The 16,616-nt window shown below is 45.2% G+C and overlaps 1 protein-coding gene across 3 annotated transcripts in view; it reads right to left on the bottom strand.

Moving 5' to 3' along the window:
* Nucleotides 1-1,183: 1,183 nt before the first annotated feature.
* MAP1B (microtubule associated protein 1B) overlaps nt 1,184-16,616 on the bottom strand; it is a 234,430-nt gene continuing 218,997 nt past the window's right edge. For all 3 annotated transcript variants that reach the window (XM_067031113.1, XM_059061754.2, XM_067031114.1), the window contains 3 exons: nt 9,977-16,496; nt 6,799-7,037; nt 1,184-5,662 (listed from right to left, as the gene is read on the bottom strand). In XM_067031113.1, the coding sequence (XP_066887214.1) occupies nt 5,507-5,662; nt 6,799-7,037; nt 9,977-16,496 (6,915 nt within the window). In that variant the 3' untranslated portion in view covers nt 1,184-5,506. The remainder of the gene's footprint in view (nt 5,663-6,798; nt 7,038-9,976; nt 16,497-16,616) is intronic.

Raw genomic sequence — 16,616 nt, 5'->3', positions numbered from 1 at the left:
GACTTCTAATGGGACCGGTCGACCAGCCCCATGGCTTGGAAGCACAGTGTAAGATTAAAAGGAGTGTTTGTGACAGAGGAACATTATTATGACTTCAGACAGGCTGCAGTGGCCTTTTGAGGCCAAAGGACCATCTCTGAGGACAGACAAGACCAGGTACTGGAGGTCTGTTGATCACTCCGTGGGCACGTCTTCTGTGGAGGGAATTGAGGCACACATACACACACACCACACCACACCCACACCCACACCCACACCCACACCCACACCCACACCCACACCCACACCCACACCCACACACACACACACACACACACACAGAGTCTCAGTTTAGACATCATTTCTGGTGCTTTTCCTATGGTCATCTTCACTCATCCTTGGATTTTGGGAGTCCAGTCACCGTGTTCAGTTAGGGGCAGGACTTTATGTTTTGCTCACCTTTCAACCCCCATGGTCTTACCCACTGCTGGGTATAGAGTAAAGGTACAGTAATTATTGAATGATTGAGGAGAATTCACCCTTTTTTTGTTTTTATTACTTATCATCACTTTTCCTAAAAAACTTTTAGTTCCTAAGTGTGAATCCAGTCCACAGCATATTATGTTATATAGAGCTTACTCTGTAACTGAGCAAGAAACCAAAAAGGAGATAACGTACTGGATATAATGACCGAGTGTGATGGCTTTGTAGAGCCCCAGAAAGTCAGCCCTAGGAGGGATCATCCAGTTTGACCATCTTGTCAAATCCTCTCATTTTACAGGTAAGGGAGTTCCGGACGGATGAAATGACTGAGGTCACACAGCCAGGTGTGGCAGAGCTAAGATTAAAACCTGGTTTTTGGTTTATATTGTGATTTAGTAGGAAACCCTCCCAATATACTCCTTCAGATACACTGCTCTGTGGACTTTTTCTTTTTAAGCAGTAATTTTAACTCTTTCTCTGATCTTCTGGTTTCTGTCCTTAGACCCCAAGGTCCTCTAGGGCTTGGCTACAAAGGATAATGAGACAACAGTTGTAGAAATAGTAGCGGGGCCCTCTCAGCGGTTTACCAAAAGCCAGGGAGCCCACTCTGAAAAGAACACAATCAATCACCCCTCGTGAATGAACCCACCACACATGCCCCAGCCCCGCAACGCACCCAACTCAGTAACACGACAAAAGACAGCACAGCACACACACCAACTTTTGCCACTTTTGTATTTTATTGTGGAACTGAGGTGTTTTTTTTTTTCTTTTACATCAAATATCCTCAATGGAAGAGGGGATATTGCACACAAATATCATAAAAGCACTACATATTACTTTCACTGGAAACTAATTTTCTACATTAGATATGACTGGATAGGATAGAAGTGATGCAGGATTATAAGACATAATACCATACACAGCTGCAGACTGACACAAACACCATTCAGAACAAGAGAGAGGAGTGGGAGGTGCTTCTCAGCCAGGCTCAAGACCATGTCCTTCCATGGTGGAAGGAGAAGGGCTGCATGCAGCGCCGAAAGCCTGACTCAGTGCCGCAGGGGCGTTCTGCAAAGGGCAGCCCTGGTCTTGATGCCCCATCTCGATGGCTCCTTTTTTGGGGGAGCTCCAAACGAGTGCAGAGAAGCTATTTATTTCTTCCCTTCCTTTTCAGTTGTTGATGCTGCCTTTTAAATTAATAAAGTCACAGATTTTTTTTCATAGTAAATAGTTTTAATACCAGGTGAATAACCTAATTGCTTTCAAAGAAATGCTCATCCCCTAGGCTGCTTTTGGTGTGTTGTTCAGTTGGTTAAAAGATAAAAGCTTACAGTTCCTTTCAGATGGAAACAGGGTCTTTTCTTCTAAATCTGAAGCGCAAAAAAAAAAGTTATTAATCTAACTCACAATGTCATTACTGAGCAAGAACCTCCTGTGACAGGTGACTAAAGAGGCAAGAAAAGCAATTTCAGAATTGTAGAGCAGCTCCTGAGAGCTGAAATTTGGTAACAGGGAAAATGGGAAGTGGTAAAATTTCCATTAGCAAATGATTAAATCTTATTCAATGAGTACCGGAAAGCTCCTAAACTGTGTAAGCTATTGGAGACACTTAAAACATTCATATACACTGGGGAAACCATTCACTATGATATGTAAGGTTAAGAAAAAAAACATTTTTTTTTTTGGAACACCATGGAAAATGGCATTTAAGGGTTGGGGGGGGAGGGTCAGTCACTGTATCCAGCCCCACCACAAGACTGAGAAAGCATGCACAGGGATTGGGTTTTGAGAAAGGGGATAGAATTAGTTAAAATTGAAACTGGAGGATCATCTCTAACATTTAGTCTCTGTAGAATTTTAAGAATACTACCAAAGAGTTCATGATCATGAGTGCTATCTCGATGGAATCCCATCATTTAAACAGAGTGTAAATTCCTTTCACTCAAATATTCAATCTATACAATTGGATTAAGTAATCAGTATGAATAAAGCTCCTAGAAGTCTGTGTCAATCTTTAGCTCTCACCATGAATGTACATGGTACATTGTGATGGCTATTACTAAACTAATTGTGTATTTATGAAACTAGCAAAATTAGGTTAGTCACACAGGTAGGAAAGGTGTCTGGAAGGACAGGAGTAACCTGTAATGTAAATATTGGTGTTCCTGTTATATTCAGGTTCTGTGGTCATCACTGAGAACAATGGATGGAGAAAGGTACTGATCTATTTCATAGGAGAAAGAGCCAGCTGACCAGTGACAGCTTTTGTATATTTTTTTCCATTAAATTCCATAGCAAAAAAGAAAAGAAAAAAAAAAGGAGTGGGATAGAATGGTTATAATTGAAGACTGGCTATAATTTTCCTAAAATGTTTGGTTTTTTTCTTAAAGCAAAATAATGTATATGTTAAATAAATTTAATTTGGGAAATTAGAAAATAATTCCATCTTCTGTCAAAGAAAAATCAACCAGAGGTCTGGATTTGGCAAGAAGGCTGGAAATCTGTTTCTCTAACAATGCATCATGTGAACCAACTTAACAACTAATTATTAAATAGTCATCTTGAGTATCTTAGGTCGTCTCTTAAAATACCTTTTAAGTAGGTGAGTTTATACTCACTGAAATCCTTTTTTGTCACGATGTGTTTTCCATCGTGTGCTCATTTTTTTGTACCCTAAATCAATGCGTTGTTCTTAAGGACTTCAAAGAAATAGGGTAATAAATAAAAGCTGCATTTCTAGAGAAGCCTAAAAAAAAAATAGAATATTAATTTTTAAAAAAAATTAAACATTTGAAAAATGTAATTCACAGCATTAAGTAGACTGCATTAGGTCCTCGGTGAAGGGACCCCGAAGAAGCATTGTTTAAACCCTCATAGTAGTTAGCAGTGCAAAACACACACTTATCAGACAAAAATAAACTAAAATGTTAATTCTGAAATAAATAACTAACATAGAAAATAAAACGAGGTGATTGTTGACTACTCCATAGATCTTAGAGTCTGCAGGAGACGCAACTCGACAGAGCCCAGCACAGCTGTCACTGAAAAGTTTGCCACATCTGAACACTGGGTGCGTTGATCTGCAACTTGAAACTTAACGTCAGTTTTACTCATGATCTGGCTTCCCAGGTTCATAGTTCAATGATGACAATGATGGAAATGATCTCTGAACTCTACGTGATGAACCGTAGGAGTTGGGAATTCATTTGTTTTCAACGTATTTTTCTTTTTTGTTTTTTTTTTCCAAAAAAGAGAATCCCAAAGCAAATTTTTGCTAGGGTTCTTTGAACTTGTCTTGGCTCTTTTACCTCATGGTTGAAGATCTTGAAAGAAGTACGTAGGATACCACTGGGTGATGTACTCATAAAGGCCTGGAAAAGTAGCCATTCTCCCCCACTCTAAGATAGCGCATACTCAGATTTTTGTTATGGGACTCAAGGGGTGGGAGGTATCACTATTCCTGGTAGTGATGGGCTTTTAATAAATATTATTACTGCAGTATCAGACTTCAATCTCACCAGAACTTCAAAAAACATTATTCATTTTTTTTTTTTGTCTTACGAAACACTTAAAAAAAAAAAAAAGACTGTCACTTGAAAATTTTCTTTGCATTTTCCTGTAAATGAAAACATTTGTTAAAAAGTTCATCTATGAAAAGTTCTCACATATCTAAAAAAAAAAATTCTTCTGTACACTTGTTCCCATGATTATGCTGAAATTAATGGAAAATTAAAAAAAAAAAAAAAAGCCAATGTAAGACGAGGGAAGCTAAATACTGTACACTTGCTGAGAACCTCTTCCACCATTAAGATTCACTGTTTTCCCAGTTCTGATCATAGAAGCCGTTTCAGTCTTGAACTTGCAGTAGTAAAGAAGCTATGAAAGGCTCAACTTGCTTGGCTGAGGGGCCTGAGGTGGTATTCAACACGCAATGCTCAGCATCAGACTGTTGCACCAATCAGGTAAGCTCCTAGTACCCCTCCCACGCGCACACACATGCTCCTTTAACTGGAGTATCTATAATCCTACACGGATGTTTTATAAACTCGCTGTCTCACATTAAAAAATAAGTGCATCAAGTATCTTTGTACATTCAAGTCACTTCCTAAGGCAAATTGTCTACCGTATGTACTCCCAACTGCTTTGGTATTTGCTTGTTTATCGGGGTGGACTTGGGTGTCTCCGCATGCAGGTTAATTGACTCAGAGTGGACTAACTGGGTGCACAGATGCTGGGAGCATGCCTTAGATCAATCTACTCGTGTGTTTGAAGAGTCTGAGAGTTCTGAATGGGGTTCAAACCACTTGCATGTCCAGTCTACACTCACTACATTTTGTCAGTGTGCAGCCTTCAAACTGAAGGAGCTTAATTAAGGCGTGAAAAATCTCACATGCCCTCATTACAAATTTTGTTGTTTTCCGTTTTCTTCCAGCCAACTTGTTTTAGGAAATCAAGACCCTTTTTGATGACTCAGACTGACACAAGTTGCAAACGTTGCCTATGCCAACTACAGAATAGACAGAAAATGCAGACCTAACTAATGGTTATTTTCTCTTCTCTGCCCCACCCTCCTCTCTCTTTCTCTCTGGTATCTCACCAGCATTCTCTACCATTACATCTCCTCCTCTTGCATTCTTTTTTTCTTTCTCATTTTCTCTCTCTCTCTCTCTCTGTTCTGCGTTCCCTCTCTAGTGCGTGCGCGCTCTCTCCCTCTTTCTCTCTCTAAGACAGATGCCTCTACCTAGCAGAAATCAGTTGGGTTTGCTAGTGCATGGTTTCCAAATGTTCAGCAGAGATGAACTGGGGTAGGTAATTTTGCAGTAACTTGAACCCTAGTGTGGGAAGACTGCTACTTCCCTTAGCAATCAGCAAAAACTGAGAAATATTAGTGACTTGTATCACCATGACACAGTATAGCGTTTGGCAGGTAACAGTTCAGCGACTTATTTAGGTGAATTGACTTTTGTTAGAAAAGGTGGTTTCAAACTTGAAGAATTTCTGGAAACAAAGTTCAAACCCTGTGGTGCGGCTGGCCTGGTTGTTACAGTTCGATCTTACATGCAGGGAAGGACTCGTCTTGCATAACCACGGTACTGCTGCTTGCTAAAACCATGATGTTGAGCTCCTGCTGTTTCTCATGGGTCTCCTGGTACCATTCCCTCATCACTTCCGAGTCATGAGTTGGGATCAGGGTCACCTGCAGGGAGAGAGAAAACAGCTGCTAAAGAGCAGAAACGGAATCGGATGAAAAACAAACAGAACAACAGCGAGGTATTATTTGGACCATTAGAAAAAGAAGGGCAAAGAGAAAAATCTTCTATTGTCCTTAGGAAATTCAAAGAACTTTTCAACTTAACGTTTTCTAGGAACCAGAATAAAGCTGCCAAAAAATCAGTTTTTTTCTGGGGGAGCTGAAGACTGGAACCAAAAGTACTAGCTAATTAGTTTATCAATGAGTCGTCGGTTTTTCAGTTCTTTAGTGTTAAGAGAAGTGCTTCGGTTAAGGTGGAATTTCTTCTATTTCCTTTAACATAACTGATCCTAAGAACATACATCTGTATCTTTAATTTGTGTGTGTGCTTAGGGGCAGAGGAGTTGGGTGGGTAGGCAGGCACTGGCTTGAACAGTAAAAATTCCACCTCGTATTCAGTTAAGAGGCCACTGGGTGTTTCTCATTAGATTTCATATGATGAAACAACCTGCATTTCTATTTAATGTTATGCAAGCACAGTTTACTAAATGACTGTACAAGACCATAAGGAAAACTTAGATAAGCAAAAGCCATAGCTGAAATAGTATTAAGAGTGGTTGGTGCCTAGTTATGATGTTTGGGAGTTGGGAGAATCCTGCTGGGGACCGTTTTCAGCACTGCTCCTCCTGCAGAATCTCACTGGACAGCTGATTTTCTAAAAGGCCATATTCCAAGCTTTGGTCTACTTGTGAAGCACAAAGGAGTAAAGACAAGTCCTTATCCGCATCACATGGAAATATGACCACTTGGTTACATTGGTTAATATTCTTGGTATATTAGGGTGAAGGGCAAGTAATCTTGGTCCCATTTTGCAGATAAATGTATTATACTTTAGGTTGGTAAAGTGGCTTTCCGCCAAGTCCCTGGTGGCTGGTGGTAACAAGAATACTTTTCGACTGCCTTCCGTGTGTTAAGTCCACTTTGTCCTCAGGATAGTTTATGTGTGGCAGGACCCCCCCCCACCCGCAGGGTACCTCATGTAGATCCACAGTCATAATGGTGCCTCATTAAACATGATCCCTTCCCCTCTGCCTCTGGACACAGCTCCATGTGCAGTGCGGACACCGTCCTGGAGCTCTTACCTGCATGTTGCTGCCCCACTGGGCCTTCCCTTCCAACAAGGCGTCCAGGACAGCCCGGCTGGGCTCCTCAGCAGCGGGGTCATTCCCACTCACCACGTAGTAGGACGACCTCACTCTCTTGAAAAATTCAACATCGACGTTCTTACTATTGCTGTGGTTGGGAATATAGCACAGGTCCAAGTACACAGGGGGGCCTGGAGGCACAGCTGAGGGCTTGGATGTCTTGGTGTTTCCTGGCCCTTAAGTAAATGAACAAAAATAAAGAGAAAACCGGGGTCACAGGAATGCGAAGAGACCCATCTGTCCAGTACACCTTCCCTACTCCTTCCCAAGAAGGTCCTCTAGGACATGGGGAGGGGGTACTGGGCATTCCCCTCTCTCATAGAGGGCATTTAACACTGGCAGTTTGAGAGAATATCACCTGGTTGTTTACCATCTCAACAGGAGAAATGAAGAATGGAATGTTTCCCGTTGTGGACAACCCATTAGGAAGAAGAGTTCAGGCCTTCCTCAAAGATGGAACTAGGTAATAACACTCCTCCTGAAAGAGCTACTAATGTGCCTTTTAATTTGAAAAGTGGTCTATGAAACAGATTTTTAAAGGACAAAGGAAATATCTGCATTTGGTAAAACACAGTTAAGCAATCTTTGTAATCCAGTTAAGATCTCATTTGAAAGCACTTTTGCCCGCAGCTGAATATTATACCCTCACATTCAACCTAGCCAGTGGTCATATCTTAATTAACATCATATGATTTCCAAGACCCTCAGCACCTCAACCTCATTCATAAATTGATGAAACACTGTATTCTCTCCTTAGGACAGTACTCTGAAATGTGAGATGTCTCTCCTTAGACAAGATCGGATACCAAACTTTGGCAAGAGGAAGGGTCAGAAAGACTAGGCTTTCTCTAGCCAATCAGGACATACCAGACTGAGGTCAGGGGCATGTGGCATCCAAAATTCCCAGTCTAAATCAGAAAGCCCGGGCAAAGTAAAGATTCAGACTAACCCCAAAGTTTCTGGGCACCTTGTTTGGTGAGCTGGCTTTCTGATTTGTTCTAATTAGAAGGTTTAAACTTTTTGAAACATTAATACAACTAGCATTCTAAGGCAGTGATTCTTTCCCTGGCCACATGATTAGAATCACTTAGCATGCTTAATACCAGGCCCCATGCCCCAGAGTCTGATTTAATTGGGCTGGGGTAGGGCCTGGGTACCACCATTTTTCAAAAGCACCCCAGCTGATGCTACTGTGTATCTGGTCTGAGACCACTGCTGTAAAACCATTTAAAGTACTAGCTGGATCCTATATGTTTAATCCTCTTGCCTTTCTCCATGGGATGTTATAGAGGCCGTCCTCCCAGAGTCGAAACCAGCAGTGAATTCCATCAGTGGTCTAGTTTTATTTTCAGGGGGGTAGGGAAGTGGTGAGAATCAGCCAAACTGGTATTTGGATAAACCGACTCATTTTATGAATAGATTAGCCAGCCTTTATAATGAACCTAAGCTAAAAGCCCTCAACATATCCATGTATAAGTCTCCCAGAGAATTCTGACTTGTAACAGAAGTTTGTGAGTTATATTTCTTCTAATATTTAACAATGTCTGCGGTTTCCCCTTGCACACTAAATCACTCCCATCAACACCCCTGAACATTGCTCACAGCAGCCCAAACCGAGGGAACTGCCAGAAGTCGACCCAGGTTTGTTTTAAAATTAATTAATGGTGCAGTTTTATCTTTTTTAAAATCTACTGGGGAAGCATCTTCAAAGTAAGTTCAAATTAACTCACTTTGCCTCACAAAAAAAAAAAAAAAAAAAAACAATGTTTAAAAAAGAAATCAATTGTGCGGGCTAGAGTGTATATTCAGCAAGTTTAGTAGCAGATTTCAGTTGGATTTTATCTGTTTGGATGGATTTCCATGTTTTCTCCTAAGTGCAGGTCAAGTTATCAAGTCCTTTAGATCAAGGAGTTAATTATCTGGTGGTTTCCTATTAAGTCTAAGCATGAACAAATTCAGTTTGTTTTCTACGTGCAAGTAAAAAGAGGAAACCTGCTAAGACCTGAATCTTGAAATTGATGCTCCATGTTGCTTAAAAGTAAAAATTTGTACCTGTAACTAATACTTCCTAAAATGTACTGAATTTGAGTCCCAAAGGTTCATCTCTCAGATTTTCCATAATAAATCAAGGAAGTGTTGCTTAAATTACCGTTTGCTTTACACGTTGGAGTCAATTTGTGTTACTTTGTGAACTGTGATCTAAAATCCCTGAATAACTGTGTAAAGCAAATAAAATATATGAATTCAAATCCCTGTAATTGGTTTGAAGCAACAAAATGAAGCTGGGCCATCAGAGACCTCTTCTGTCAAAAACCCAGGTCATTGCTGAGACCTTGATAAGTCTAAGAATCTGAAGTCCGGGATATCTGCTCTTGCCAAGTGGAATTTCAATCTGAAATAGAATGCTGAGTCTCTGTTAGTGAGGCTGTGTGGTCAGAATGGAATAAGCAGAGCCTTGGATGCTTTTCTCTCTATTTGTACTGGGTACCCAGTGGTCAACGGAATTCGCTGGTTGATCAAACAAAGCATTGCCTTTAATGGGGATGCATCTCCAGCCTGGTAATTTTTTTCTATTTAAAACCTGTATAACTTTTAATTTTTAAAATGTTATAACTTTATTTTAAATGTTTTTATTTTTTTAAAAATGGAACCTAAATCTTGGACCTTTGCTGCTTATTCCAGGCTTGGCTTGGAACTCTGGTTTTCCCTAGGCCTTTGAGAGCTCCTGGCCTGTGTCACCTCAGCTTGATTCTGGCGCCGGCGTGGCCGAAGCCAATGCCAACAGAATCTTCCCGAGGAGCATGAAACACACATCCTTGGTTCTGAAGACTCAGAACAAGGCTGCGGTTGCTGTGTTGCAAAAGGGAGCAAACCCAGGGGTCGCATCTGGGAAATCAAGAGCTGCCCTGGGCCATAAGCTGAGCTACCCCCAGGCCTACAGGCTACACTGGGCTGAGATCTATACCTTCTGGCAGAAGAAAACAGTGAGGGGAAGGGAGAGCACCAAGCTGTGTTCTCTCACCTCCCCAGTACAAAGTCAAACGGAAATGCAGAGGCTGCAGTGAAAAGTAGAATTGTCGTGTCCTGTACCAGGATGCCAGCACCTTCCACCTACCTGCAGTCGCCGTCTTTACCGATTTGGATGTGGAGGCGTTCGCGGCATTCTTGGTCTCCTTGTCTTTCTCTTCACGTGCAGCTTTGACCTCAGGAGTGGTGGTGGTTTTTGTTGCTTTTTCCACAGATTCCTTCTTCTTAGGAGAAGCCACTCGGGACACCTTATCTGAGGATTCCTTCAAGGCCCCTGGCTTGGGTGAAGCTGCAGAGGGCTTGGACTTCCCATCACCCTTCTTGACAGGTGAGGATGACTTGGTCTTTGTACCTGGCTTTTTGGTTTTGGTCTTCTCCTTCAGGTCCTTCTTCAGAGCTTTGCCCAGGTTCTGCTCGATGGCCAAGGCCTCCGGGTCCATCATGGATACATCAGGGTGGCGTGGAGAAGGGCTGCGGTCCTGCATGGGGGCCGGAGGTGGATCCATGTGTTTGTACGTGACGGTTTTGTCTGTGGGGATGGTTTCTGATTCATCTTCCGAGTCGATGTTCGCATCAGCTGTGATGGAGGGGCACTCTTCTGTCTCCGGGGGGACATCAGAGTCGGTCTGGGATGGGGCTGACTCGCTGACTGAGGTGGGAGGGGTTTCATCACATTGTCGGCCCTGGGGCTTTCCTCCAGGAGGTGGTGGGGCTCCGCCTGATTGGGTGAGGGGCTTCTCCGATTCTTCCGTCGGCTCTTCACTGGCAAACCACTCGAGAGGATTGGGATTAATGAAGGAGGGTGAAAGCTCCGTCTTGGGATGCTTGTATTCACAGGAGGACACAAGGCATAAGTCAACATCCTGGCGAGCCTCGGAGGGGGACTTCTTTTCAGCAGTGTAGCAGGGGTCTGAAGTCTCGTAGGCATATGTGGATGCCTGGGGGGTTCTAGCGCTTTTATCGGGGGTCTCATAACAGTATGCGGAGGTAACAGGGGTTCGTGTAGTTGTCGTCGATGTCTCATAGGAGTAACTTTCAGACTCAGGGAAACTGGCAGTTTTCTCAGTGGTCTCGTAAGAGTAGCTGGAATCCCCAAGTGTGTGGCCACCCTCTTCAGAGTCATCATAGCCATTGCTGATGTCATCCAGGAGCCTTTGAGACCGCTCAGTCTTTTCGTAGCTGTAAGCACTCACTTCAGGGGTCCTTATTGTCTTCTCGCTTATCTCGTATGCGTACCCAGGCTCTTCGGGGCTCCGTGTGGGCTTTTCAGTAATTTCATAGGCATAGCCACCATCTTCGGGAGTCTTGGTGGTTTTCTCAGTGGTCTCATAGGAGTAGCCTCTGTCACATGGGGATTTGGCGGTGCCCTCTGTTTTCTCGTAGTAATAGCCGCTCACATCTGGGGTCCGGGTAGTCTTCTCGTAAGCCTCATAGTCGTAACCTTCTTCATCTGGGGACCTGGTTGTCTTCTCAGGCTTCTGATAGGCATAGCTGAAGTCTCCAGGTGTCTTCCCTCCACTGTCCTTCTCCAGGCTGGATGTGGTCAAATCTCCCTTCAAGGCTAGATGGTGTGGCATCGTATCAAATAACATGGAGGCACGGAAGCCATACGGCTCTGCAGATGCTGCGCCCACTGGCGGGGGAGAGGCAGTGCGGCAAGCTGCTGTGCTCTCTTTGACTGCAGAGGTAGAGTCTGAAAAACTAGGGGAATACAGAGGAGAGGACTCTCTCGGGGTGAGTGGAGAGATATCAGATTTTGGTGAGAGCTTCTCGCCTTCCAGACTTTGCGCTTTTTCAGTGGCGAGCGAGGCGTATAAGGATATATCTCCGGGAGGAACAACATCGGATAGAGTATCTTCTTGGAGAGGAGAAGCGATCTGAGAAGGGGTATGTGCGGACGAGGTGGATGGGGAGGCCTCCACCTGAGAGACTGAGATGAGCTCAGAAAGGTCATTATCTTGGGTGTAGGACGGCTCCTCTGTTGGTGGGATCTTGTGTGATAAACTAGAGTCCTGCATGTCAGAAGGACTATAGTCCACCTCAGTTGGCCCATTTTCAGTGATGTGAAGCACACTGGCTCCCACTGTAGGCTGATCTGGAGACTGACGACTAAAGTCCATAGCAAGGGAGTGCTCGGGGGATTCCTGGCCAAATTCAATAGACATCGAGGATTGTTCGGATCTGTGATCTTGAACTGGTGTCCTAGACTTGGCTGTTCTAGGGGAGAAGTCTGGTGGAGAAATTGACATCGGTCTTGGGCATTCTTCTTTAGATGGAGACATTTCTGTTTCCTGGAAAGTGGTAGGCGTTTGCACGACAGACACTGAAAGGGAGTCGTCTACTTCAGTGGAATGTGGGGAACCAACCTCAGCATGCAGCGAGGGAGACACGTCATCTGTTGTTGGCTCTGGGAATGAGCTTGTAGCCACAGAAGCTGTGGAGACCGAGGCCACACCCTCCATGTGAGAGTATGTGTCTTCGGCCACACCCTCATCAACAGGGGTCGCCGACTTGTCTGAGACGGTGCCTTCAGAAATGGACATCTTCGTGTCTTCTTTAAAAGACCCAAACTGACTGACATCTATTTGTGTAGGAGAAACATCTCCTCCTAACTTCCTTTCATCTAAAGCCAGTCCTGCTTGAGAACTCATGGCTTCAACGTCATCAGTTTTCTTTTCTTGACCAAAGTCTTCCTTTATCGGTATAAAGTCTGTGCTTTCCCCTGCCTGCTTTTCTTGGAAAAGACCAGTGGAAGTCATGTCAGAAACTGGACTTATTTGGTCTGGAAAGCCTTCTTTTCCATTCTTTCCTTCAAAGGGGCTTTCGGTACATCTATCGGGAGCCTTGTCATCCGCACTTGGAAAACTTTCGTATGCAGACTCAGATCCAATTAGGGGAGGGCTCCGTAAAGGAGATAAAACTTTTTCAATAGGAGCCTCCGAGTCAGGCACAGGTTCATCCATGGGGCTTATGGAAGCCCTTTCACTCTCATCTTTGGCCTCACTGAACTCAAAGCTCGCTGGGACTGCCGCTGGTTTCTCAGTGACCTCTGTGGGAAGGTGACTAGATTTCTCATCAGTGGGAGACTGGTAGTACGGTGTGTGGCCAGCACTGCCGGTCACAGACTGAGATGGAGACACCACTTCCAGGGTCTTATCCTCAGGACTGGCACAGTGTTCTTCCACTACTTCTTGGGTCACCTCCAGAGATGCTGGGGCTACTTCTGCCTCTGCCGAGACCTTAATCTCACTGGGGGTCAGAGAAAAGTTCACGCTACGTTCACCCAGCGGGGTCTTTTCTGTGGGTGATGGTGGAGATGGACTCGGGGACGGGCTCTTGCGTGGGCTGAGTTTTTCGTCGGAAACTGCCGAGACGGTGTCTTTGAACTCCAGCGTGGCACCGGCTCTCGCGTCTTTCTCTTCAGAGCAGTAGGCATCACGTAGAGCAGATCTGCTGAATTTGTCTTCCTCCATGGACGAGGGTGGTGAGATGGTGGAGGCCGAAGCACTGTAATCCTTCCCATCCGTGGCATCTGTTTTTGACCCTTCAGAAAGTCCGTTGAGTGATGTCACAGCAGGTCTGGAGTATTCCTGAGGATACGGTGCAGACTCGTATTTGGTGACGTTTACAAACTCTTGAGACGGGGACTCGGTCTCTTCGTTGTTGGTCTCGTCACTCATCACATCTCGAGGAGTCGACATCTCGTCCATGGGGGTGGGCTCGCTGGATATCTCAATGGTCGACTGGGTGTAGCCGGAGGTGGCGGTGAATTCCTCAGGCTGGTCTTCCCGGTTCTCCTCGTCGGAGGCAGTGGCCTCACTCTCCGAGCCTCCGGGTAAAGTCTCATCGTGGATTGAAGATGCAGGTTCTTGGACAGGAGACTGGGCTCCCGCTAGCTTGGTGGACGTGGTGAGGAATCCATACTGGTCCTCGGCGCCGCTAGCCTCCGCAGCCTTGTCCACCACGGCCATCACGTAATCTTCGGCTTCAGCCTTCTCGGGCTCGTAGTCTTCCTCTCTGGCGTCCTCGGCTCTGTCCTCCTCGTCGCCCTCCTCCTCAGACCGCTCAGCCTCTCCCTTCTCCAGCGCCTCGTCCCTGTCTTCTTCTGCTCGGTCATCACCACTGGCCACCGACTCCCTCTTCTCCTTGACGTACCCGTCGGCCTCGGCCTGCACGCTCTCCTCCTCCGCCGCCAGGCTCTGCTTGGAGGCGCTCACACACACGCTCTCCTCTCCGTCCTCTTCTGGCTCCTCGGCCTCCTCGGTTTCCGCCTTCTCTTCGTAGTCTCCGGTCTCGGAGGACTCCTCAAAAGCCGCTCCTTCGTCTTCAAACTTTTCAGTGTCCTCCACCCCCTGCTTCTCGACGGGCTCCGGCTCCTCGGGGGTTTGCTCGCACTCGCCCTCCCCTTCAGTGGTGGTGATTCCCTCATCGGGGGACTCGGCGGGACCTCTGGTGACTTCTGTCTCTTTCTGGATGACATAGGCCTCGACGGGCTCGCCTTCCTTCAGTTTCTCTTCATCTGCGATCAGCTCCAGCTGAGGCTGGATGTCTTTTGCTACGTCGACCTCTTCGGCCTTCAGCTCTTCAAAGTCCTTGGTCAGATCCTCGGGGGATGACATAAGGGACCTCTCGGCTTCGAGTTCTTTGGCGGGGCCCGTGGTCGCTATTGCAGCCGCTGCCGCCACAGCCGCTGCAGTGGCCGTGGTGCCGGCGACCGCGGCCACAGCCACAGCCTCTGCGGCCTTGCCTTCCTTCTTAACGACTTTAATTTTCCCCTTCTCCTTCAGCTGCCCAGCAGCAACAGAATCTTTCTTGACAGTCTCTTCCTTCTTGGGTACTTTTGGTTTTAATGCAGCCGGTTTTTTTGCTTCAGATATGGGAGTAGGTGATTTCTTTGTGTCTTTAGGAAGTTTCTTAATTTCTTTTTTGGGTTCCTTTTCCTCCTTTTTAATTTCCTTCTTTTCCTCCTTCTTAACTTCCTTCTTGGCTTCCTTCAGTGGGGTTTCTTTCTTAACCTCTTTTTTGACTTCTTTTTTCTCTTCTTTCTTGACTTCTTTTTTGACTTCCTTTTTCACCTCTTCCTTTTTTGGTTTTTCCTCCTTCTTGACAGGTGTTTTGTCCTCCTTTTTAGCCACTTCTTTCTTTGGCTTTTCCTTTTCCTTCTCCTCTTTCTTTTCTTCGGGTTTTGCCTTTGTTTCCTTTTTCACAGTCTTCTCCTTGGTGACTTTGGGTTTGACGTCTGTGCCTTGCTTTTCAGGCCCCTCGGCTTTGGCCGGAGGCAGCTCTTCTTTGCTGGGCACCTCCTTTTCTGTCACTGGAGGCTTGGTTTCTGTTTTTACTGGTTTGTCTTTTTTCACCATTACCTTGTCTTTGCTTTCAACTTTGGGTGCCTTTTCCACGTGATTAGCTTTTGTGACTTCAGGGGTTTCTTCTTTTGACTCCTTTCGCCCAGATTTGCTGGGGAGTGGCTTTGCAGCTGGCTTCAGGCTCTCCCGGCTGTCGGCCCTCTGCTTCAGTTTTACTTGTTTCACAGCAGGGGTGGCCACCTGGCCAGTTAGATCCTTCTGGGTGGCCAGCGGCTGTTTCAGGAAGTCCAAATGTTTGAGCTTTTCCAGTCCTTCCAGGATATTGTACTGGGTGCTGTTGCCAGGAAATAAGACTCGGATGATTTTCTCTGCAGGGTTTGCCGGATGCCACACGATCAAAGATGAGACTGAAGTTAAGTAGGAAATTGGGATATCTATTTCCTGACCGTTAGGCAGGATTAGTTCAGCCTTGTCTTTGTTGGTGCCAGTCCACTGCTGCATAAAATACTGCATTTCCTTGCTGCTCTTGACTGGGTTAAGCACATACATCTCTAGTTTACCAACTCCCATTTTCTGGAAAAGAATGACAGGATCAATGGCATTGCCTACACTCCTGAACAGAGGTTCTGGCTTCATGGACAATTTGTTTAGGTACTGGAGAGTGAAGCAAGCTTCTTCTATGCTTCTCTTCATCTTGATGTTTGGCTCTGGGTTTTTCAGGTTTTCAGGTACATTGAGAAATACAACCCCTAAGTCGGGGGAGATGAGGTTTTTCATCCAGTCACTATTTGTGGTGGAGCCCTGGGACTGTTCTTCCTCGAGCTCTGCGATTTTCCGCTGGAGCACACTGTTTATTCCAGGCAAATTGTCATCCCCAATGTGGGTGAGCAGGATGGAGTCCACTCGGTCCAAGTGTCGGATGAGCTTCCAGAAGCAGGATTTTCTTTCTGATCCTCCGTTGATGAGCATATTGAATCCATTCACTGCAAACAATGCAGAATCGCCCCTCCCTCCTGGAAAAATGTAACAGCAGGGCTTGGAGAGCTTCAGAAATCCACCTGATGTGGGAGGTTCTAGGATATCAAAGGGAGATGGGACTTCCACGGATTCTGAGAGATACTCGGTAAACTCGGAAAGTCCTTCCATCTCTGGCAATATAGAAGCGGAGTTGAGTTTAATATTGATGAAGTCTTGGAGATTATGTCTGTCAAGATTGGAGTTTTTCCAGTCCCCTTCCTCGGGACAGAAAAGGGTTAAGCTGGCTTTGTTGGCAGGATGGGTGGTACTCAGTAACTCCCCAATCTGGGATTTAAAAATATCATAAGAAACAAAGAAAGAAGACGTTTAAGTGACTGTCATCACTGATCCATCCTCTCCATCTATTACTAGGTATTACAGGATCACTGGATGTACACAGGGCAA

This window comes from Kogia breviceps, chromosome 4, assembly GCF_026419965.1.
Source record: "Kogia breviceps isolate mKogBre1 chromosome 4, mKogBre1 haplotype 1, whole genome shotgun sequence".
NCBI classification, from domain to species: Eukaryota; Metazoa; Chordata; class Mammalia; order Artiodactyla; family Physeteridae; genus Kogia; species Kogia breviceps.
The sequence above is the reverse complement of the archived record's forward strand: the minus strand, read 5'-3'. Positions and strand labels throughout refer to the sequence as shown.